Source organism: Mya arenaria, chromosome 6, assembly GCF_026914265.1.
Source record: "Mya arenaria isolate MELC-2E11 chromosome 6, ASM2691426v1".
NCBI lineage: Eukaryota > Metazoa > Mollusca > Bivalvia > Myida > Myidae > Mya > Mya arenaria.
Genome location: NC_069127.1, coordinates 62129691 through 62154800, shown reverse-complemented (window position 1 = coordinate 62154800; position 25110 = coordinate 62129691). Strand labels below are relative to the sequence as shown.

General features: G+C 35.4%; 1 protein-coding gene across 16 annotated transcripts in view; it reads left to right on the top strand.

Annotated features, from left to right (window-relative positions):
• LOC128237356 (protein still life, isoform SIF type 1-like) overlaps nucleotides 1-25110 on the top strand; it is a 124322-nt gene that overhangs the window by 78594 nt on the left and 20618 nt on the right. For 8 of the 16 annotated variants that reach the window (XM_052952791.1, XM_052952789.1, XM_052952788.1 and 5 more), the window contains exons 7-13: nucleotides 13495-13628; nucleotides 14016-14122; nucleotides 20309-20478; nucleotides 21132-21229; nucleotides 23310-23453; nucleotides 23920-24102; nucleotides 24414-24640. In XM_052952791.1, the coding sequence (XP_052808751.1) occupies nucleotides 13495-13628; nucleotides 14016-14122; nucleotides 20309-20478; nucleotides 21132-21229; nucleotides 23310-23453; nucleotides 23920-24102; nucleotides 24414-24640 (1063 nt within the window). Of the gene's footprint in view, nucleotides 1-4914; nucleotides 4931-5036; nucleotides 5131-5629; nucleotides 5651-5848; nucleotides 6464-13494; nucleotides 13629-14015; nucleotides 14123-20308; nucleotides 20479-21131; nucleotides 21230-23309; nucleotides 23454-23919; nucleotides 24103-24413; nucleotides 24641-25110 lie in introns of those variants that run through there. The other 8 variants (XM_052952800.1, XM_052952797.1, XM_052952804.1 and 5 more) reach the window with 8 other exon arrangements.

Genomic DNA, 25110 nt, shown 5'->3' with positions numbered 1-25110 from the left:
GTTGAATTATGCCCTTTGTTCCTTTTAAAAAATAACGGCAGATTGCGTTTGCTCAAATTTCTCTTATCAGACATTCTGGCCAAAAAGCTCTTGGAGATCCAAGGACACCAAGGTTTTGCAAACATTATTTATTGTAAATGGTTGCCCAGAACTATCTAATATGTACAATTACCATGGCTGGATCAAAAGGTAGCTACATTATCAATTTGTAGTCAGCCAGGAAAAACAGGTCTCTTCTGAATGCATTATTAGAACTAGAGCTGAAAGCAATTAACCATGAAAATGTTTATGAAAGAATAGCAGCACTCATTGAATGTTTTTTCCCTCTTGATCTTTCTAGCCACAGTCTTACATGATGATTAAAAGCCCACCACTAATTTTACGCTGAACTTGCTGCGATATTATATAAGTTTGAGTCAAGAATTTCAAAGTCAGTGTTTAATATGATTTTGTCTATTGCATCAAAATGACTGTTCAGGCGTTGTTATTACGTGTTTCTTTTTCTCATGTATTCGTCTGAATTGCATACATGCCATATCCCCCGGCGGGGGAAAAATCCCCCGGTATTTCGACCCATCCCCTGGTCCCCCGCCGGGGGATCCATATCCCCTGGAATTTAATGTTGTTGTTTTTTTTCAAAACTTGCTTAAAGTTGACCATGGAAAGCATCAATAATATTATGAGTGTGAAATTCCATGAAGGGCCATGATGACTAAGTCCAAAAATTATTGTAATTTGAATGTATTTCTGTATTTATTCTTATATTATAAATGCAGATATTGCACGTGCGCTTACAAATCCCCTGGTGTAATATCAAAATCCCCTGGAATTCAGACCAAAATCCCCTGGGAAGCCGCTCAGAAATATGGCATGTATGGAATTGTGATGTTATCATGAAATGGGTTCTTTGAAATCAACTTGGCAAGCTGGAGAAGACATTGAATACTGAATCAATTACATGTTTTTTTCCATAAAAAATATATGGTTGTATGAGAGTCTTTTTCATGAAATTATTTTATGACAACTGGCCTGAAAATCACACAAATACTCAGATCTTGCCAGATTGTAAATATGATGTTGTTATGGTTGAACCTGTAATTATGTCATAATGTGTTTATACCTTCTCTAAATAAAGACATTATTATTATTATTAGTATTATTATCGATTCTCAATCTCATTGTACCTCATATAGGCATGGAATGGATCAGAATCTTATAGGTTTTTCCTCTTTTTCAAAACATTTTTTCTCATAGAATGCATGTGTTGATAAAAACCTTTGCTAGAACAAAAGATGTTCTTGCGGTTTACTCAATTACATTTTTGCTATAGAATACTTTCTTTGAAATCTTGACCAAAGTTTGTCATGAACATATTCTATGAGTGAACATGCTTTTTACAGGTGTTAGAACATACATCTTGATTTTTTATCAAATTGGGCCCAGGTTATTGATCAGGCCCCAGGAAAGTCCTTTATAACAAGATTAAGCTAAGCTTACTATTTTTGTGTTGCTTTTTTTTGCGTAATAGAAACTTCTTTAGGAGATTTTAGACTTGAAATAGGATTTATCTTGATGATAATTATAATAAGCCATTTATCAGTTATCAAAATCAAACTTATTTAAGTATGTATTTTGGCTAATTGAAATCTCTTAACCTGTTAAGCCTCTTGAAGTTTGGAGAAATTGGGGCATGGTGTTTTTTGATTGCTTTAATAACTTCTTTGCAAACAAATGTTGGATGTTCGTGTTCTGAATTAAACTTAGTTATTTATTATTATATTTATATATCCAAACAATTTTTGTGGTATTTTGTCCATAGCTCTCAAAAGTGTGGATGAAGTCAACCCGAGTTTTCAAAGGGTCAAAGTTAATTTACCATGGCAGTTTTATTCATGTGATTAAAGTAGCAGAAATGGGAGCTGATCTTTTGGTGGGAAAATTTTCACATTGTATGCACTTTCGACACATTCATGTAGTTTTGTGGACATTTAAAGTACAAGTTAATTGTGTGAATTGTATTTATTTTTAAAAGATAATAATCAGGATCATGATTCTCAGATTTTCATGCAGAGGGGGGAGAAAAAAATTGTGGAGAATTTGAGTTGTGCTGGATTTCAGTTCTTTTAACATTTAATACTGTGAATTTTAATTACATATTTGAATCACGCTTGTGGAAATATTTACTAATTGGAATCACGATTTGCGAAAATATTAATTGCATAAAAGCTTATTTAATAACCATTTCAAATGCTTTTGTTCATGTTAACCAAATGAAACGAACGTAATACATTAAAATTGAATTATGAAAATCATTTCTTAACCATTGGGGAAAACAGATTTTTTTTATATATATAAATTATTTAATGTTTAATTTTTGTATTAAACAACGTTTTATTTGCCGTACTTGAAGGTGGATTTACGAACATATGACGTTCATTGAAGGTGTAACTTGATATTTTGTCTTATTATGCACCAGTTAATTGTAACCACGGCCCCTCAGGTCCGGGGGTATACCAGGGATAGATGGGGAAAAGGGCCGTGTTTTTACTTTCCAGTGCTGGGTGAATGCTGTGGTTTTGTGTTTGCAAAAATATAGCGGGGGGGGGGGGATGAGCATAACCTAGTGTCCCTGGGGTGAGGGGGCATTTGGCAGGGATTTTACCATCTGTTTATCCCCGCAGGGCAGGGATTTTACCGGGGGGTAGGCTGGACCGAAAGTCAAAGTCCTCGCTATTCCCTGGACCTGGGGGGTGGGGGGAGGGGTAACAATTGACTTGTGCATTATTCTATATGAGATGAATGAGTTTCATTCAACCTGAGATATGCTTTCAATGAAATTTGCACTGGAAATTATAACAGTGTTGTAGGAAGAACACAGGTGGTTTTCTTGTAAGAGGATAAATAATCGTGTAAAAGACCATGAATAATGGGTAATTGACAAAGTACTTGATATAAATATTCCTTCATTCATATTGCTTCATTTACTGTTTCCTAAGGGCATTTTTGGTGATACAAAACCAGTTTTAGTTTTGGTTGCAATGGTTTCAGCAGTTACGAAACTATTTGATAGTTTTGCTTGAAGTAACAAGTGCATGGTTTTGTGTACATTTTCAACAGCATGGCAGAGCTACTGTAGCTTGTAACTGAGCTACAAGCTACAAAATTATTAATATAACCCTTTTCATTAAGCTCATTTGCCTGTTGTAAGGCATTGTTATCAAAAAGATTGAGTTTCAACAAACGTGGTTGATCACTTTCCGCCATGTTGTTTTCGAAGTAAACTAGTTTTCGGGTGAAACGAACCGATGAAACCGCCTCTGGTAGGGGTTTCGATAGTTTCAAAAACCGGTTTCAGTTTTCATTAAAAAAACGATAAAACTGGTTTTGGTTTTATTTGAAACTGTAACAACAAATACACAGTTCGCGAAACCGATATAAAACCGAAACCAGTTTATTAGCAACAAAAACGCCCAAAGGCCCTAAGAGATATAAAAAGACTAGAAGTCAATAAGGCCGGCTTCAAATTTTGTCAAGTCAAGTCAATATTTGTTTATTGTCGAATTTCAGGTAACATTTAAAACATTTCAGTAACAATATAATTTCAACAGATGTATACATGATCATTTATTGGAGGTCTGTTTGACAATTAATTGTTCATCTGGCTGCGCCAGACTGGAACGATAAATTTTCAGATGGACCTTCAAATAAACAATAACTTTTACATAAAACACAAAACAGTTCAGAAAAGAAAGAAAAAAGCAGAATCGACCTCTTTTTAAGAGAAATTTATTAGACATTCCAGGAAATAAAACAAACAAGAGTATGCACAGGATCTCTCTTGGTGGTTCCTTAAAACCAGCAGGAATGTTTTATTTTTGCGTGGTTGGTTTTATAATGGAATTTTAGTGACAAAGAAATTTTTAGTCCTATGGATTGTATCTAGGTCAGTGTTAACAAACTTATTATTCAATTGCCACTTTAAACGACATTTTTTTTCTTCAAAAGCTGCAACTTTTTAATTTGTTGTACTAAAAACACAAGTTATTATTATTTCATTGCCACTTATAAACTATTTTTTTTTTCTTCAAAAGCTGCAATTTATTTTATTTGTTGAACCAAAAAAACAACAACATTCTTTAAAGAAAATATCCTGTCTTCTTAAATCTTTGATAAGAATTCTTTGAACATCATAATATAGCTATTACTATTTGCAGACATGATTATATTAAAGCATGCTGGTTGCACCAAAAACGAATATGTTCACATATTTTGGATGTTTTTTTGTTAAATTTGCAAGGCAAATATTTAAGAAAAATCTTTAAAATAATCATCAATTTTTGTAAACAAACCTTTTCAAATATCTAAAAAGACACAAGGGTGTGAAGATAATGGTTGTAAAAATATGTTATCTGATTTGGGGCTGATAAAGTCAGCCAGCAGTGTTTTTTGACCATTAGTGAGTTTATCAGTTGATCTTAGTGAGTGGTTAAGAAAATGTTTGTCATGTTTAGACATCTTTTATGTGTAGGCCATAACAAAACAAGTGATGGTTGGGCTGTTTGTTTATATACTCATTATTGAGGGTTTTTATGTGACTCCAAAGACATTTTACATGAAGAACTGTTAGTTAAACAAAAGAAATCATAAGCAGTTTTAATACATGAAATACTGCTGTAGGCTAAAACAATAAGTGGGATATTACATTTAATAACAACAATGTGAATTCTTATCTGATGGAATAGTGTTAGTAATTGTTAAAATGATTGGATTACATTATCATGAAAAACAAGTGGAAGCCAATGTAATGGTTTGGCCTATTAATATACTTGCAGCCTTTGTGCATATTGTAAATAGTGGCTTTTTACAGGTATTGACAAAAAACACAATGCATGTTTTCGTTGAGCTGTCAGGGAGGTGTATATTGGAAAGAGTAAGGAAAATTATTGCAAAAACTAATAAGCTTTAAAGAATGTGATTATAATCTTCAGGAAGTTATATTTTTTGTTAAGTTTTGAATTTGGAAATTTATCATTTGTTTCAAACTTTAGGTTATATTATGCTTTAAGCTTATATTGTTAGGTAATACATTTCTGTGGTTCAGTACGAATGGACTAGATATGGTCAATAAAGGTATTTTGGATATTTGACATAGTTGAGAGTGTTAATTAGTATTGAAATAAACAGTTTAAAAAGTATTTGTGTATTTTTAATATGAAATTTTATGAGCTTAGAAAAGTATATAATACAAGTTTTTAAAAGTCAGTGTATGTTATTGTCACAGATTATAGTCTTCTTCATGAAATTAAATAAGGTTATAAATTCATTGCTATTTGCAGGTATCTTTTACAACATTAACATTCTTAAATAAAACTTTTTTATTATACAACTCGGTTAATTGCAATTTCAACTATTTTCTTTCCTTAAATGTGATATTTTATCGCAAGATATCTTTGTCAAAGGATATTCGTAACATAAAAGGAGGATTTTTGTGTCATCATGTTTTAGGTTTTATTATGCTATTTATCAAGTACAAAAAGCATAAGGAGAATTGTCAATGTTTTAACCTCTAGAACAAAATACCATGCATTTAGTACTGAAAGATAAATTACTTATATTTCTTTATGTATGGCGTAACTCAGTCACTGTAAAGGTATTTCTTGTCTTTTTTTATACATAAAATTATTGTGGTTTAATTTGGGATTATCAAAAAGAAATATGAATAAAGGAATACTATTACATTTTTAACCCATAAATTTATTAACAAGTGGGTAACGTTTGTATTAAACATGACTGAATGCATGCCTGTGGTATAATGCATAATTTTACTGAAAGGAAACCGTTTAATATTGCTGCACGCGATATTTGAATTTAAATTTAAATTTTCATGTGATAGGGTATCATCAATAGCTTATAGATTATAACTTTCGCACCCGAGTTCCACCGAAGGATTATGGGTAGTTACAACTTTGAAAGAAAGTGATAATTCGTATTTATATGCATTTTTAAGCTTAAGGCTTATAAAAAACATTTTCATTTGATGTTTTGCTGATAAAAGCCTTATTTATTTAGTAAATAAGAAGTGTTTGGATATATTTGTAGAGCGCCTTTATTACCAGTGAATAAATATAGTAATTTGTGACAAAAGGAACGAAATCGTACTGTTGTTATTTTACCAGCAAGGAGAAAAATAGATATACAAACATTAAGCTAGTATCAATGTCTCTGACATATCGATCTGAATATCTCCAAATTTGGAGTAAAGAGGCCATCATGTACAGACGTTTGTATAATAAAGTCAAGAATCTGTGAACAAGAACGAGGATTAAATTGCCGATATTCTGCAAAAATCTTGTTCTTTTGTGTGACATTTTATTAGTGCTAAGAATGCTGTATTCATTTGGATTTACATAGGATACAATGGATTTGCTTGGATACTTACGACGTGCAATTTCGACTGGATCTGGTGAGTGCACTTTTTGTACTGAAAAAAAAACAATGTTGTTGCAAAAACAGTGGTTTTTATTTGATGATTCTAAAAAAAGGGTATAGATGAATTTACACATAAATTTGCAATGGCTTAACAATAGTTTGAATTTGATACAATTTTTTAGTTACTTATTTGTCTGAGTGTTTAAAGCTGCACCCTCACAGATTGATCGTTCTGACATTTACCTTTTTAATTTTCATCTTGGAAAGAGCCAATTTTTGCAAAAAGCATGGAAACCAGTGATGTAAGATTGCTGACAAAAAAAGCGGATTGCAGGTTTTCATGTTTATGTTAAAAAATTGATGTTTCATGAATTTTTCTTAAAGCGTTAGTAAAGATTTTAGCCATAAAATATTATTTTTTTAGCAGACATAAATTTTTATTAGGAAAATCTACGATATGGTCTTTTGTCAGCAGTCTTAAATCACTGGTTATTAGATATGTACGCAAAAATTGGCTCATTCTAAGACAAAATATAAAAAAAGTTGTCAAAAAGGTAAATCTGTGAGAGTGAAGCTTTAAACATGTGCACAGTCTGGTTACACATGAGTATTCCGTAAGCATTCTGACACCACTCCAGGCTATTGTTTGGAAGAACAACATGTCTGTATATATGCATAAGCATTCTGACGCCACTCAGGGCTATTTTTAGGAAGAAGACCATGTCTGTATATATATGCATACCGGTAAGCATTATGACACCACTCCAGGCTATTTTTAGGAAGAACACCATGCCTGTATATATCCATAAGCATTCTGACGCCACACCAGGCTATTTTTAGGAAGAACACCATGCCTATTGCATACCGGTAAGCATTATGACACCACTCCAGGCTATTTTTAGGAAGAACACCATGCCTGTATATATCCATAAGCATTCTGACGCCACTCCGGGCTATTTTTAGGAAGAAGACCATGTCTGTATATATCCATAAGCATTCTGACGCCACTCCGGGCTATTTTTAGGAAGAACACCATGCCTGTATATATCCATAAGCATTCTGACGCCACTTCGGGCTATTTTTAGGAAGAAGACCATGTCTGTATATATATATATATGCATACCGGTAAGCATTATGACACCACTCCAGGCTATTTTTAGGAAGAACACCATGCCTGTATATATGCATAAGCATTCTGACACCACTCCGGGCTATTTTTAGGTAGCGCACCATGTCTGAATATATATATATATATATGCATAAGCATTTTGACACCACTCCGGGCTATTTTTAGGTAGAGCACCATGTCTGTATATATGCATAAGCATTCTGACACCACTCCGGGCTACTTTTAGGTCAAGCACCATGTCTGTATATATGCATAGGCATAATCTGACATATAAAGGAACGAGCCCCACTTTGGGCCAACATTTCTTCACAGGCTTACTTAATTCATTTTCATATGTCAATTGTTCTATTTATTTTATAAACCATTTGTGAAACAAACACAATATAAAAGTAATAAAATATTGCACTTCTATAAATCAACCCTGTAAATATATGCCATTCAATAGTTCATGAGTAAAAGTTACTGGTTTTTTTTTATTGGATTTCTGGTTTTGGAAAGAGCTTGACGCCAATCTGGAGCCCCTGTGGCCACCTGAGCCACCTCATTATTTTTTTAGACTTCTGTATTTTCTCAGCTTTAATCTAAGCCATATATAGATGGACTAAATTAAAGTTACATAAAGGAAAGTCAGAGTTTAGAAATAATAGGCTGTTTTTACCCAACAATTTTGTTTTGATTCCAAAAGTCATGCAGCTTTTTTTTCCTGGTTGTTAACAATCTCTGATTCTACTGGTCATGTACTGAAATATTTAATACGCTGTCTGGCCCTAATGGCATTATGTGTTTGGTTCAATACCAGCCGCCTGGTAAGCAGTCTGTAAAGGTCCGTGCTGGTGTTGAAACGGTCATTCGTTTGAGCCCCACTCCGAGCGCACTATTCCAAACAAGTTTACCTGAGCGTTTGAAAAGTTCTTATTCCCTATTATTTTGACATCAATTTGGTAATGATCATATGCAGACAACACTCACTTTTGCAAAACAATGGTTATTTTTTCCACCTATCAAAGGGCCCCACCATCATTCCGTTAAAAATGGATAAAAAAATACTGGTGCTACTATGATCTAGATATTGTATGATCTTCATATATGTCACAGTATATTAAATTCTTGACAACAGGAATGCACTCTTTCAATGTTCTCAATAATACCAATGAGAACATATAATATACCATAAATAAAAACAAAATCCAGGTTTGACATACAATGTAGGACTAAAATGGGAGTTTTTAATATATATATATAGCCCGGAATTAACTTAACTGGGTTTTCCCATGTACAAATAAAAGGTGAATATCAAGCTATTGAAATTCATGTAACAGTCCAATGACTCTATTGTCTCCGAAGTAACAAGTGTATATAACAACGGTTTAATTTTGTTTGTACCAGAGGATTAGGCTGGGAAAACCCGAATAACTATAATTCCGGGCTTAAACTATTCCTGGCTAAGCCTCAAATAATCTATTTTAAGCTCAGCGCATTCTATGTGCAAATCGTAGTGGGAAGCTCACAAGTTCAATACCCACCAATGTTTATGTTTATAATAAATGTCAAGTCTTGTAAAGTACACTAAAACATACTTAGCTCGGACATAATAGTTGACATCGTTGTTCAAGATCCTGGTCTGCTTTGTTTACATTGATATTTTTTGCAAAGTTTTTTTATCACTTTAACACATGATCATCAAGTGATTACTCTAAATGTATCCAACGAGTCTTATTCCATGAAAATTGAAAAGTACAGTTTCATATTTGCAATTAATTTTTATTAAGTAAAATGGTACTTTTATGTGCCTGTTCATTACTAAGAATGGGACGTGTTATAGTTTCACCTGCGGCTTAATTACGTACGGGCGTTCAGTAACTTTAGAAGCATTAATGTCCAATCATCACCAAATTTGGTCAGATTCAATGTGTATAGACATAATATCTTGGAAAAGTTAGATAACCAGCCATTATTGCTCTAGTCAGTCGAGAGTTACCAGCCTTTAATTATAAAAATTGCCTGAAATTGATCTTGTCCGATCAATAACTTTAGAAGCCTTAGTCGAATCTTCACCAAATTTGGTCAGAATGTGTAAAGGCATAATACCTTTTTACAATTATTTATATTGTTTTTACAAATAATCATTGTTTATGATAAATTTAAGTCACTTATCACTTTTCCCTGTGCACTTTTTTGTCTTTAACAATGCAAATTTATTGACTAAGAATTCTACTAAATTGTAAGCAATTCAAACTCCAATTCCTCTCCAAGAAAAAATGTGACAAAGGATTATCAAAATTGGCAGCTAATAAGTTTCGGTGCTGATTTATCATAATAGGCACCGGACATTACAAAATTACCCGATCTCTCTAGGCATTTTGGTTACCGTAGCAACGGTCTGGAATAATTCCTTTGCAAGAAAAACTCACTTACCATTGACATTGATGGGTGTGAGACCAATATGTCTGGGGAAAAGGATAAGTCTAAATAAGAAGTAGACTAAATCAGGCACGCTTTTTTGTGTGTACAGATTTGCCTATTATAACAAAAAATGTCTGAAAATCTAAATATAACAAAATTGCATTACTTAGGGTTTTTGGAACAATGTCTTTCATTTTCTTTCCTAAAAAGTCATTGTATTTCAAATATTTATAATTAATTATGTGTAATAGTCTTTAATTATGGTAAACAAATTATAAATGTTTTGGAAATTGTTATGGATTAAGGCTTGAAAATTCATCCATTTTAAATCAAGGCAAAGGTATTTCAGTTCTTATTTTATTTATCAGAATCCTAATTTTCTGGGTGGATTAATTAAAGACTTGAAAATTCATCCATTTTGAATCTAGGCAAAAGTATTTCAGTTCTAATTTTTTTTTTAGAATCATGATTGTCTGGGCGGATTAATTAAAGGCTTGAAAATTCATCCATTTTAATAGTACTTCATCATAGAATCCTGTTTGTCTGGGTTTTAACAATGTTGCATACTGAATGAAGGTCCCCGTTCGTAATCAAACTGAAGTACAGATCAAAAGATAACTATGTCATAATTTTTGAATGGAATAAAACATGAGCATTGATCAGCTTATAAATGTTGAAAAGGCAAGTCTATTCCAATAGGATTAGGTTTAGTTTGTGCATTGGTATTAGAACTTCAAAAGCTGAAAATATTTTGTGTCTGCCAGCTTTAAATCAATCTGACAGACTGCATTTTTATGCACCGGTCAATTGTAACCACAGTCCCCCCTGGTCTGGGGGGTATACCAGGGATAGCGGTGGGAAATGGTCCGTTTTTTTACCTTCCAGGTCAGGCCGGCAGTGCTGAGTGAATGTGGTGGTTTTGTTAAATATGTACATTATAATAGGCCTTACCTAAGATGTACCCTAGGTGTGGGGGCATTTGGCTGGGGTTTTACCAGCAGTTTGTCCCTGCAGGGCGGGGATTTTACCTGGGATTTGCTGGACTGAAAGACAAAGTCCCTGCTATTCCCTGGACTTTGGGGCCATGGTTACAATTGACTGGTGCATTAGCTGTTCTGTTTTCAAAGAAAAAAAATCAAAATAATGTGATAGCCTTGGCCACAGTAGACTTTGCGTAATCATTAAACAGGTAGTCAACAAAGTTGGCAGCGGTATTGTCTGCAATTGCAATAACTTGAATCTTGGCCATAGCTCAAAAACCATTGAAAATGTTCACATGAAACTTAGTGAACATTCTGCCAATACATGCCCAATATTGCATGTTTTTTTTGTTTACCAACTGACTATCAAACGCTAAGATCGGCGCCTATTTCGTAGGTACTGTTGGGTAACCCGAACCAAATCTGTGCTTTTTTTAAGCCTTATTATTTTCTTTGTATTAACATAGTGCATGTTGAATTTTGAAATGAGAGATTTTTCACCTTTACTCCCAAGATAAACCCAGTGTCTGCGACATTTTTTTTCTGTATAATATATACATTCTTTCTGTCAAATAGTTTTAAAAGACAAAAGGATGAAGTCCACAAAAATGCATTCGAAGTAATTAAGATGACCGGTGTTTAAAAATACAATATATTTTGATTGATTAGGTAAATAGGTAATTGAATTAAGACAATGGTATAATAATCATCTGAGGTGTTTAAGCATAGCTGATTTATTTCATGTTGATCAAAGGATTGTTTGTGAGCTGTCAGATCAATATAGTTTTGTTTTAGTTAAATGGTATGTTTAAACTGATTGATAAGGGTGGGACAATGTCACAGTCATATTGTTCCAAATAGTTGGAGTTAAGATATATGTACAAAAAAGCTTTGATATCTAGCTTGCATAAAGAACAGATATGAATTTATAATCATATTTTGTTATCTGATTTTTATGCAAATTATAAATAAGCTATATATAATGTGCCTTATGAATGTTATGCTCAATTTGGCGAGGGGTCGGGGGCTGTGGAGGGGTGTTGTCATTGGGGATTTTGTTTTTACATCTCAACCCTTTAACAGGGCAATTTGCCATAAAACGCTGAGATTAGAGGGATGTTGTAAGCATCGGGCAATCTCAGTCACTGTCTTAATTCCCATAATAATGCAAACAATCGCAACCCCAACAAAGTACCCCTGGTGGGTGTCTAACCCACAGCCTCTTGGGTGAGAGGCAGACACATTAACCACTAGACCACTCTCAACTTTGTGGGGCATCTTGGGTCACAAGAGGCAGACACTTCAACCACTTGACTATTCTCACCCTATAGTGGGGATCAAACAAACAACCTTGGGTGAAAGGCAAACACCTTAAGCACTATCGACGACTTTCATATATCAGGTGCATGAATGTACACAAAATAACATGTGCAAACAAATAATCATGATAAGGATTGTGAGTTGATAAAGGGAAACTGACTAATAAATCATAGACCAGAACAATATTTATAAGGTTTATCAATATGTGTTTTATCGTTGATTTATTTGGCTAGTTATGAGGATGATTTAGTAAATACTGCATAGATCGTTTTTTGCCACAAAATGACTGTAACATGATCATAAAGTGTTTGCAATCAAAGTGCACTGAAATAATAATAAAACCATCCTTTTTCCTGAGATAGATAGATTTATTGTATGTTTATATATGACAATAATAGTGACTCCTTCTAAAATCATTCAAAATATTCAACTGAAACTTGGTGTACACATGTACCCAAAAACATGATACTCACCTGTATACCAAGGCACATAACTCTGAACTTAATAATTATTTTTCATTATGTCCCTTGTTTAACTGAATAAAAAAGACAAGCATTTGCATTGGCTCTGCGACAACCGTTGTTTATTTTTATGCTATACTAATCCTCATATTGCCCTCTTGGGTCACTGCCTTGAGATTATAATTGTGGCTGAAGAAGAAAACAGTTCTTATCCCAATCATCCATGTCCGAAGCAATCTGTTGAAAGGCATTTTATTTGAAATAAATAAGTTCACCTTGGTGAGAAGTGATAAAATATTTGGCAAGTGGCACTGAAATCTAAATGTGAATCTTAATCTTTGTCTCCATCAATGAGAATTGTATATTTAGCTTATCTGTCGATCAGGTTGAGGTATTGCCATAGATTTACCTTATTGCCAGTGCAAAATCCTAAATAAAAGATATCTGGTTTACTTTGTAAACATGTTACCAGAGACAATACACACAAGTATACAAAGGCCCATAATTCTGGCTAATAATGTAAATGAGTTATGACCCTTTGTGACTGAAAAAAACAACAACATGCAAGCATAAGCATTTTCTCTAAAGCTCTTTGTTTTTCTCCGATGAATACAAATCAAAGTACTACTGGCTTAAACATTGTGGTGGTTCTTGCTTCATGGCAAAAGTTTGGCATCTAAAATAACATGGATGTATACCTGGACAATAGGAAATGTTCAGCAGTTTTATGTGTAAGCAATTTGTTTTAAACCTGCTTACTTAATATTTCCAGGTCTAGATGTGACACGCTCAGATCTAAAGGGTGGTTCAACTGGAGCCAGTAGCCATGATGGGAGTTCCTCCAGCCATCTCAGCCAGAGTGACCTACTCAGTCAGTTGACTGAGAGTCAGTTTCTCACAGCTGAGGTAAGAACTTTAATATTGACTAAGATATTCAGTGGACATTATGGCAGTTCCTCTAATCACCACTGCTTAGTCAGTTGACTGAGAGTCAGTTTGACTTTCACACAGCTGAGGTAAAAACACTGACATTTACGTGGAAAGTTAGTAAACATGATGGCATCTCCACTAGCCATCTTTGTCAGAGTGGCCTACTCATTACAGGAAAAAACACAATATTTTGTAAGGAACTGAAATTTCTGAATCTGACTGAAAAAGGTTTTTCTACTTTATATGAATAGCTCATTCAATGACATAACCCTCTCCTCTAAAGTAAAATATATTGCTTCTTTAATGACCCATACAACCATTAGTCTACCAATGTTATAACCACTGTTAATGTATGGTTAACAGATGTCAGATGATGATGAAGCAGGAAGTGATGACAGTATACACACAGTGACAGAGGCTGAGAGTCAGTTCTCCTACGCCAAACAACACGGCGCAATCAGAAAAGCTGGGTAAGTTCTGTGGTTGTACAAATTATTCGGAAACCAAGTGTATGATCATGTACGTATTGTTAGGTACCAAACCTTTGATAGGCTTGGATAATTTTGGTGAAACATTCTTCCCAACTAGTGGTCTCATATCTAATAGTCAGGGCCGTGACTACAAAAGAAATGAAATAAATTCTAAAATTGCCCAACTGGAGCACCTTGGCCAATTTCCTTTGAAACATCCTCAGATGTATATGGAGGGATTACAATGCAAGATTTTTTACATTTAACTACGCTGCAAGTAGATTGTGTTGTAATTTGGTATGAAACAAAGAATTCAATTAGAGAATACACCTGAATCTGTGAAGCTTCAGATATTTTTCATATTTAACTTTGCTGCTAGTAGATCCTGTAGTAATTTAGTCTGAAACAAAGAATTCAATTACAGAATTAATACACCTGAATCTGTGCTGCTTCAGATTTTTTGTGTATTTAACCACAATGCAAGTAGATCTAAATGTCGTAAACCATATTCAGTACTGCTTTGTTATGTTCAGGAAAAAAAAGGCGTTTGTCTTTCACTAAACATAAAGTACAGGCAGACACCAACCTTGTAGACATTGGCGCCATTTTAATTGTACAAAATACTTTTACTAATGCAGCGACATACATTCAAGGTTCGAAGATGGCCGAGGTGTTCCGACTGAAGATTGCCAAGATAATATCTTGAAATCCCTGCATTTAATAGAACAGAAGATATTGATAATTATTTGGAATTTCTACTTTTTGCACATTTTCTTTTGCTCTGACTGAGTTAATCTTTCCAATAAAAGTGTTGACATTCTGCGACTGACAAAGACATAATTCGGGATCAGACACCAGATGTCAATTTGGTGGAAGATTCCTTTGGCAAACGGCAATTCGAGCTTGAATAAACCCTGAGGCAAAAGTTAATGCAGTGATGGCATGCGTTAATTGCTGGTTGGGTGAACTGAATGCAGTTCTTTGGAATTAATCATTGCAGGAGGTGTCCTGTAATCAATAGTGAATGAGTATATGACATGAAAAATGGCCTGTTAAAGCTAGCTTTTCTGGGATTTGTGCACACATTTGGTAGAACCAGTTCTTGATTGTTGCGTTTAATCTTAGTTAAAGCATGAAGAGTGTATCTGCTTTATGTATACTCAGATTAGATGGAGCTTTATTGTATCGGAAGATTTTGTTGACTATAGGAAGTTTCTTTAGGGAATTTAAAGATAATTAAAATACATGACATTGGGAGCATCTGTGTGCTGTTTCAAAGTTTCCTCCAGTTTCAGAACTAGCTGTTCAATAAGTTAGTGCACTAGCAGATCCTGTGGGGTGGGGGGCACAGGCTGGTGGGTGCCCCCTCCCACTCACAGGATCCACTAGTGTGCTGACTAAAAATAGTTCAAATGAAATCTTCATGTCAATATTGTAGGAAAATTATGCATGAATTACACCAAAATACACCATTTTAGACTATAACTAGTGTAATTCTCTAAGGCGTGCCCCCTCAAATGTGTAGTTTTGGATCTGCCCCTGAAATTAATTAATTTTCCACTTTTATTGCATTTGATACACAGGAGTCGAGGCCTGGAAACAGGATTACATGCATCGTAAGATAAGACTAAGGTCATTTAAGAGATAGCCTTTAACATAGTTGTTATGGTCATGATAGCAGAGTGTTGCACAATATCTAGGCATATGTATTCTACACAGTGATCTCCCTTGTCTCGGCATGCATGTAGGAAAAATACCTTTATTTCATCTTAAAATATTTTTTGAAGATATTTTTTAACACATATTTATGCCTATGCAACAGTTTGATATCATTAAATTAATATTTAAAACACCAAATCTTATTTCAAATAAACGAAAAGACACTTTTAGAATGAAGTTAGGTGTAAAAATAATGTTTATATAAGGTTTCTGACTTATCTGGAGGGGTTTTGCCCGAATAAGAGACCTCATTTTTTTTTTTTTTTTTTTTTTTTAAATAAAGTGTTTTGGACTTTTAACAATACCAGTGCTACAAAGACTGATTGTACAGGTGTTCTAAAGCATTAGACCTAGTACATAAAGTTTTTGGTAACAAAAAAGTTTGAATAAACAATTTGCCTACAGTAATAAAAAAAATGAAAAAATAAATAATAATTTGCGACCTGACCTACTCTATATTTTTGGCGGCGACCTACTCTATATTTTTGGGGCGACCTACCTTTTATTTTGGGAGCATGAAACAAACGTATTATTTTTTAATGCCTTACATAAATTATCCACATCAGATGATTATCGTAGCTTGAGAGTATAATTACGGTACTAAAAAAGGAAGTCAGCGCTGCATGCAGTTTTATGTAGGCATATGGGCATTTAACATACTTACTTTATAAAATGAATTAATTAAAAAACAAAAACATTACCTACTGTGCATACCGGTAATAATGAACAAAAAAGAAATCCATACATATGGTGGACTACAGAATTTCTTAAGGCTTTGTAGTTTTTGTCCAGAAACTTGACCAATATGATATCTTCATTGTTTTTCTGCTTGACCATGAATTGACAGTCTAATCAGGATTTTTGGGAGTTATTTACTTTCCATCTCCTTTGATTTATTGCTACAAATTGGTAGTAGCAAATGAAAGCATAAATGCCTCAAGTGCTTCTGTTTTGAATGTCACTTACGATTCTCTGTGAAAAACTTTCCCTCTGGACAAGAAATGGACTGCTCTTGCTTTCTGGTTGATTGCTTAATATTCAAGATATGGATGCTGATGTTTTTTAGGTCCATATTTGATCAGTTTAAGATATTTGGCTGTATTTCTTCCATTTAATTTTTTGTATTGCAATTCATGAGTGTATGAAAATCTTTGGTCAGAGTGCGGTCAGTGAATTTCTTCAAACTTAATGATTATCTGTGACCAAATGTTTTCATACACAGATGACCACAATTCTAAAAAAATCATGGTTTTAATTTACTCAATCAATTTTTACATAATTTTCTCAAGGATAATCCAACAGAAATCTGGAAAATACCACTTCCAAGACAATTGAAAGGTGTATAATTTTGTTGTTTGAACTGTGGCAGCAGCATCAATGACATCACTTGTTTCATCATATCTCATACACTTGACCACCAGTTAAGCTTGAATACCTGAATGTGCAAACATATTTGGAAAAGAAAAAGGTTAATATTCCCAAAATTTATGCGTTTTAAAAAGGGGGCAAATGGGTCTTTAAAGCTGGTGTGTAAAATTAAAAGCAATCAAGCTTCACACCATAGCCTGAAAAACTGTTCCCCCTATTTTCGGTCAAGCATAAACCACCACCAAGAGTCGTATTTCACTGGGTGTCATTAGTCTGGTAGGCCTGTTTAATTATCTCTTTAAGTATACCCAGTGTGATTGATCCGGCCATTAACAGTCACTTCCAGTAGTTTATGTTATCCATTTGCTGGTCCTCTTCTTTGCTTTAGTTGTATTTTAGATTCCAGTCTGTTACAGTCTGGGAGAGGCAAATCTTTGAGCACTTAAAATGTCATCTAAAATCTTCTCATCTTCTTGCCGTCTCCTAATATAAATAACTTGTGTCTGATCTGTAACTGATTCTCAAAGCCATGATGCAGGACCCTGTTTCAATAAAGATTTAAATGTCCAAGTGTAACTCCTGTTTATGGTATAAACATTCAATAATATCGTAAGAACATTTATCGTAATAGATTCTGCCAGCAATTTTACAGCCGGTGTCCTCAAGCACTCTAATGCAGCGAGCACTTTTAAGCAGTATAAGGTTAACAACAACTAAGACATCCTTTGAAAACTACATTTATTAATGTTTTTGCAATGGGCCCATCTATTAAGTAATACCATTATGTACCAGTAGCTATTAGCAAAACTATTCACAGTCTAGGAGTTGGTGTTGGCTTAGGCTGATAGCTCTAGAGCCAACCCCTATATAATTGCAAGGGTATAATCCTCATGGCAAGAAATCTACTGACTTGTCAAACAATGCTGTTGTATCCATCTAAATACGGCAAGCCCTCCAGCCAGGAATTGAGATGGGCAGTGTGCTAGATCAGAAAGGGCACTTTTGATGCTCATTGATTGAGCCTTAATCGGGCATTTGCATGGGCTTATGTTCAAGTCATAATGTGCATGTGTTGTAACTACTTTCAATTCAAATAGTTTGTTATGAATACCTTAGCTCCCAGTTATTCCTACTTACATGACAAAGTTGTGGGTATTTATTATTTTCAACTTATTTCTGAAAATCAACTTGACAATATGTCCAATAGATATCAAATTCAAGTTCATAACCATCAAAGACATCTCTATCAAACAAAAGGGCACAGCGCAGCAACGTAAAATAGCAGCAGGATGGCAGGAGGGGGGGGGGGGGGGGGGCCGGATGCGGGAAAAGGGCAGCAGGGTGCCCCCTGAAAGTTAGGCCTTGCTGGAGCATTGAGAACCATAGATACTTTCTGTAGATGTGGTTTAACCTTTTGTGATCTTTTACTATTTTTATGCCCCCTTTTGAAAAAAGTGGGGTATATTGTTTTGCACATGTCGGTCGGTCGGTCGGTCTGTCTGTCTGTCTGTCGGTCGGTCGGTCGGTCGGAATACCAAATGGTTTCCGATCAATAACTTGAGAACGCTTTGACCGAGGGACCTCATACTTGGTATGTGTATTGGTCATCACCAGCAGATGAACCCTATTGATTTTGAGGTCAGTGGGTCAAAGGTCAAGGTCAGTGTGACCTTTACATGAAAAACGGTTTCCGATCAATAACTTGAGAACGCTTTGACCCAGGAACCTCATACTTGGTAGGTGTATTGGTCATGACCAGCAGATGAACCCTATTGATTTTGAGGTCAGTGGGTCAAAGGTCAAGGTCAGTGTGACCTTAACATGAAAAACGGTTTCCGATCAATAACTTGAGAACGCTTTGACCCAGGGACCTCATACTAGGTAGGCTTATTGGTCATGACCAGCAGATGAACCCTATTGATTTTGAGGTCAGTGGGTCAAAGGTCAAGGTCAGTGTGACCTTTACATGAAAAACGGTTTCCGATCAATAACTTGAGAACGCTTTGACCCAGGGACCTCATACTTGGTAGGTGTATTGGTCATGACCAGCAGATGAACCCTATTGATTTTGAGGTCAGTGGGTCAAAGGTCAAGGTCAGTGTGACCTTTACATGAAAAACGGTTTCCGATCAATAACTTGAGAACGCTTTGACCCAGGGACCTCATACTTGGTAGGTGTATTGGTCATGACCAGCAGATGAACCCTATTGATTTTGAGGTCAGTGGGTCAAAGGTCAAGGTCAGTGTGACCTTAACATGAAAAAACGGTTTCCGATCAATAACTTGAGAACGCTTTGACCCAGGGACCTCATACTAGGTAGGCTTATTGGTCATGACCAGCAGATGAACCCTATTGATTTTGAGGTCAGTGGGTCAAAGGTCAAGGTCAGTGTGACCTTTACATGAAAAACGGTTTCCGATCAATAACTTGAGAACGCTTTGACCCAGGGACCTCATACTTGGTAGGTGTATTGGTCATGACCAGCAGATGAACCCTATTGATTTTGAGGTCAGTGGGTCAAAGGTCAAGGTCAGTGTGACCTTAACATGAAAAACGGTTTCCGATCAATAACTTGAGAACGCTTTGACCCAGGGACCTCATACTAGGTAGGCTTATTGGTCATGACCAGCAGATGAACCCTATTGATTTTGAGGTCAGTGGGTCAAAGGTCAAGGTCAGTGTGACTGTAAGCTGAAAAAAGGTTTTCTGATTGTCCATATTTTTTTAATGCATGCACAGATGATTGGGATTGATGTTTAAATGTTTGTATAGAAATGATTTTCTTTTATGTTACTATTTTAGTTGGGCATTTATTTGCCTTCTTAAGTTATCATAAGTAGATGACCTGCCTCATATGCATCCAATGACAAATCAGCTGTCATTTCAGTCCATGCATATTTCATTCAATTGTCCAAATATTTCTGGCAACTTGGCGCTCAGGGGGCATAATGTTTGACAAACATCTCTTGTTATTAACTACTTTTATTTTTAACAGAAAGCCGAATGTTGAACAGATAACTAATGCTTTCCTGTGGTCTGACCAAATAGAACTCTGCCTAGACATTAAGAGAGATTAAAACATAATTAATCTGTTTCAGATGGCTTGAGGTAAAGAACTGGCTTGTTCAGCGCAAGAAGAAGTTGGAGCTGGCTCCCCGTCGTACATGGAAACGTTACTGGGTGTGCTTAAAGGGAACCGTTCTTCTGTTTTACGATGGCAACGTGGAAAATGTCACCCTGGATGACAATGTGCCAAAACATATGCTTGGTTTGTGGATTTCATTATACTTACTGAGTACTAGTACGCTTCATATTGTTTTCTTAAAACTAAATTGTTTTCTTGAATTCATTGTTTTCTGGGCTGTGCACCAGGAGTCATATTCATAAACCTATGTCACATCCTTACCTAAGTTGATTTCCTAAAATTTGCATTGTCAAATAAAAGGAATTTTAGTTTTTCAGTGGCTATGAAGTTATTATTAGGATGGTTTGACCATTGAGATACTTCAGATAGGAAAGTGACTTAAGTTCGAGTACTGCCCCTGTATTGTAGTGTAATTTTTGAGGCCAAGAGAACGTTCCATTTGTGGAGCTCAAACACACAACCTGTTGGGTGAGGAGATAGTGAGAAAGTACCCCTGGTGGGGATTGAACCTACAACCTCTTTGGTGAGAGGCGTAACCTGTACCACTCGACCACTCTCACTTTCTGCCACTTGACCACTTTACTCATGCCAGGGTGAGAGGGGTATAGTGGTATTCACTTTCACCCAAGAGTTCATGGGCTTCATTCCCACCATGCAGGGATACTTTCTGATGATCTCCCAGCTCAGATTTCTACCCATAAAATACAATATAGCTTGATTCTATAATCTACCAGCTTCCATCATAAACTAACTTCAAACACCATTTATACTTTCAGTGATAGAAGGGGGTATATCACAAGCAGTGCCAGAACATCCTAAACGGGAACACATATTTTCGCTGAGTACGGCATTTGGAGATGCTTACTTATTCCAGGTAGGCTTGTGTTTATATGGTATTGTTGTTTTGGTTTAAGTATTTGTTGTTGTTTTTCTTTAAAAACAATATAAGGCTAGAAATAATATGATGATGTAATCCCCTCACTTTTTTACAGTATGTACATAGTGCTCGTTCGTTATCTCTTGGAATGGAATAATGCATAAGAAATAATATTCAACTATTTTGAGAGTAATATTGCCTGACGGAATAAAGTCAAATTTTGAGTTTCTGCATATTGCATACCACAAACTCTACCTCTAAGTATTTTTCAAATGCCCCTTAAATACTATGAACAAAAGGGTGGAGGGGTAGGGGGGTAACACTCAGATATGCTGAAGATACTCATCACCATATCCCCCATTCTTTGAAAAAAAACTTCAACAGACAAGAATTTGATACTTGGAAATAAATTGTGGAAATTAAAATCCAGATGCGGTCCAAAAATAATGCTTTAATGCCTTATTCAAGAAACGATATTTGTTCTGGGTATACCAATTGATTTTTACATCTAGGTCTAGTTACACTTAATAATTATGCTGTGAACAATATCTGCTCTGATATGAAATGGTAACAGCTTGAAGGATATAATCCTGGTAAACATTGTTTCTGGATAAGTCGGATTATTTTGTTACTAGGACAGCATGTTTATTGCTCTAAGGGGGCATATTAAAATCCAGCGTCTTTCTGTCCAGGTTTTTTTGTGTGTCCAGGCTGGAACTTTGTCATGCACTTTGTGATTTATTTTTTTTAAATTGCACATATGAAAGCACACAAAGGCATGCCAGATCCTTGTCATATCCCTGAAGGTCAAGGTCACCCTTATATGCTTAATCATAATGTAATGCTGCATATATATGCATAAACAGTATCTGTGGTCGAGTCTGGGCTGTAATTTGTCATGCAAAATGGAATTTCAAATAAAGTGGCACAGATTTGTAGCCCATAAAGGTGACATGTGGCATGCAGGACCCATGTCCTTTACTCAAAGGTCAAGGTCAAACTCCCAGATGATCATTATGGATTGTTACAAATACACACAAAGTATAGGTGGTCATGTCCAGTCTCTAACCTTGTCATGCAAAAGGTGATCTTGAGATAGCTTGGAATTGATGTTTGGCATTTAAAGACATGTGGGGTGCAAGACATACGTCATAACCTCAAAGGTCAAGGTCACACAAAGAGAATAATCATTATGGAATACTGCATATGTGTATATTGAGTATAGGTGGTAGTACACTGGCTTTTACTTTGTCATGAAAAAGATGATTTTAAAATAACATGCCACATATATTCACACAAGTTGAAGGTCAATGTCACACTTAAAGGTTATTCTTTATGGAATGCTGCATATATGTATAAGTATATGTGGTCATGTCAGAGCTGTAACTTTGTCATAGACAGGCGATTTTAAAATAACCAGGCACAGGTGTTTGGCACTTAAATGCAACACAGATGTTTGGCACATATGCACAGATGTTTGGCACATAAAGGCAAGATGTCACTTGCACAACCCACTTCTCTTGCTCAAAGGTCAAGATCACTCTTAAGAGTTTTGTCATGTTGGAATAGTGCATATAAGCACAGTATAGGTGGTCCTGTTCTGCTTGAAACATCATCATGCATTGGGGAATTTTGAAATAAATTAGCACATATGTTTGGCAGACAAAGGCCAATGCAGCATGCATGACCCACTTCCCAAGTTCAAGGCCACACATAGAGAGGTTAATCCTTATTGTATGCTGCATGAATGCTTGTAGAGTACAGTTGGTGGTGTCAGGGGGGAAACTTTGTCACTGGATGGGAATTTTGAAAAATCATGGCAAAAAATGTTTGGCACAAAAATATGACTTGTAGAGTGCAATACACAGGTCCTTATTTCTGGATGTACTGCATGGGAGTCAGAGGTCCCAACCTGAAGTTCATGGCTCCCCCATACTTGAAGACAACAACTATGGTGTCCTGCATATTATGCTTATAGTATATGTAAGCTCTTCCTTTTAAGGCATACTCCGTTGATCTGTCTGGCACTTTGATGGCATTTCCCACTTACAGTAACAACTCTTTTTACTTTCCACAGGCCTCTAGTCAAACAGAGTTGGAGTCATGGGTTCGTGCAATACATTCAGCATGTGCGGGCTCGTTTGCCCGACAACACGGCAAGGAGAATATCGTGCGACTTCTGCGATCGGAACTTCATAAACTCGATACCAATATCGACATTGTAAGAGTTCTTGATTTAGACTATTTAATTTGTTATAAAACATGTCATTATTGACCGAAACTGTCAATATATTAAGACCTATTTTGTACAACCATTCACATTGTGAGAATCTAGAATGGAAATATTTATTAGCTTTCCTTTTGTTTTTGTGATTTGTTTCATAGATTGTGTGTTTGAAAGTCATATTGTATTGTATTCATAACAAAAATTAAAAAATATAGAATTTAGATGTTGTATTATATAAGTCTTTGTAAAATGACCTTGGTTTTTATATAAATTTAGCAAAATATGATAGTGTAAGTTGTATGGAAACAGGTAGTTATATGAAATGCAACATTATACAGGCTACAAAAATCTTATACTAATGGTCTAAAATAAAAACAAAAAAATAAAAAAGTCACTGTAATATTAATTAAATTTGAATTTTAAAGATAAAAAATTATTTACTAAAAAAATTTTTCTATAGGATGTAAAGATGCGAAAAATGGCAGAACTCCAACTTACCGTGGTCTCCGACCCTCGTAGTCGACATGCCATCATAAAACAGATTAACCAATGGGAAGAGAACCTGGAAAAGCTATATATAGAACAGTACCGACTCCGGTGTTATTCAGCTTCAATTCAGGGGTCAGAACTACCCAACCCGAAGGTCAGTTTTGTTGGCCATTTTCGAATATGTTATTTTAAGAAATGAGTATTAACTTTCATTGAATCCTGTTATATGTAATAGACGCTCTATTTGGAACAGTCTTATTAACTTCCTTGTTTACCCAGTAACTACAGGGGTCAGTGTTATCCAACCCAAGGTCAGCCATTAGAAAGAAGAATCAATTTTGGTTAGTATCTCTAATATGGTAAAAGAAGCTATATAAAGAAATTGTCAGTATATACAGACTGTGTTATTCCTGAATGATACATAGGAACATGTTGTATAGTTATTGTGTTTGTTTTGTTTTTCAGGTCCTGTTATCAAATGTCTCGAAAACATCCAAAGGAACCCTCAGTAGACTGGGGATTTTCACGGTGTCCTCGTTCCATGCCCTCGCGTGTGCCAGAAAACCCCTGGTCATGCCCAGTCTGTATGGAAAAGGTCACCAGAAAGGGGCCCTCCTGTCCCCTAGAGGGGATGGGCTGTTTAAATATCACACATTGAGGCCATCATCATCATCCGTTGTTAGTTCCAACCAGTAAGTGAAATATAATTTCTTATGATGCTTAATTAGATTACAACCGCCCTCGATATTTATCTCTTTTGTCAAACAAAATAGTTAATGGAATCGAAGCCCACATAGGGTTATGATATAGTCATATCTCTCAATTGATTTATCAGTCACTCTCACCAAACTTGAGATTTAGAGTGGTCTAGTGGTATATGGTCACCTCTCACCAAAAAGGTTATGGGTTCGATCCCCACCAGGTGTACTTTCTCGCTGCCTCTCAAAATGGACACCAGTGCTGGTTTCTGCCCAGGAAACAGACTTGTGAGTGATTCTATAAGCTATCAGCTTTCCTCACAATCGAGCTAAAAGAAATTAGTATAAACTAACCATTGCTCTTGCCTTATTCCTTAGTTATTTGTTTGTAAATACTCTACCATATCTTCAGACATAACCTCAAAAATTTCTGCATTGATTGTCTGTTTCTGTCATGAAACAGT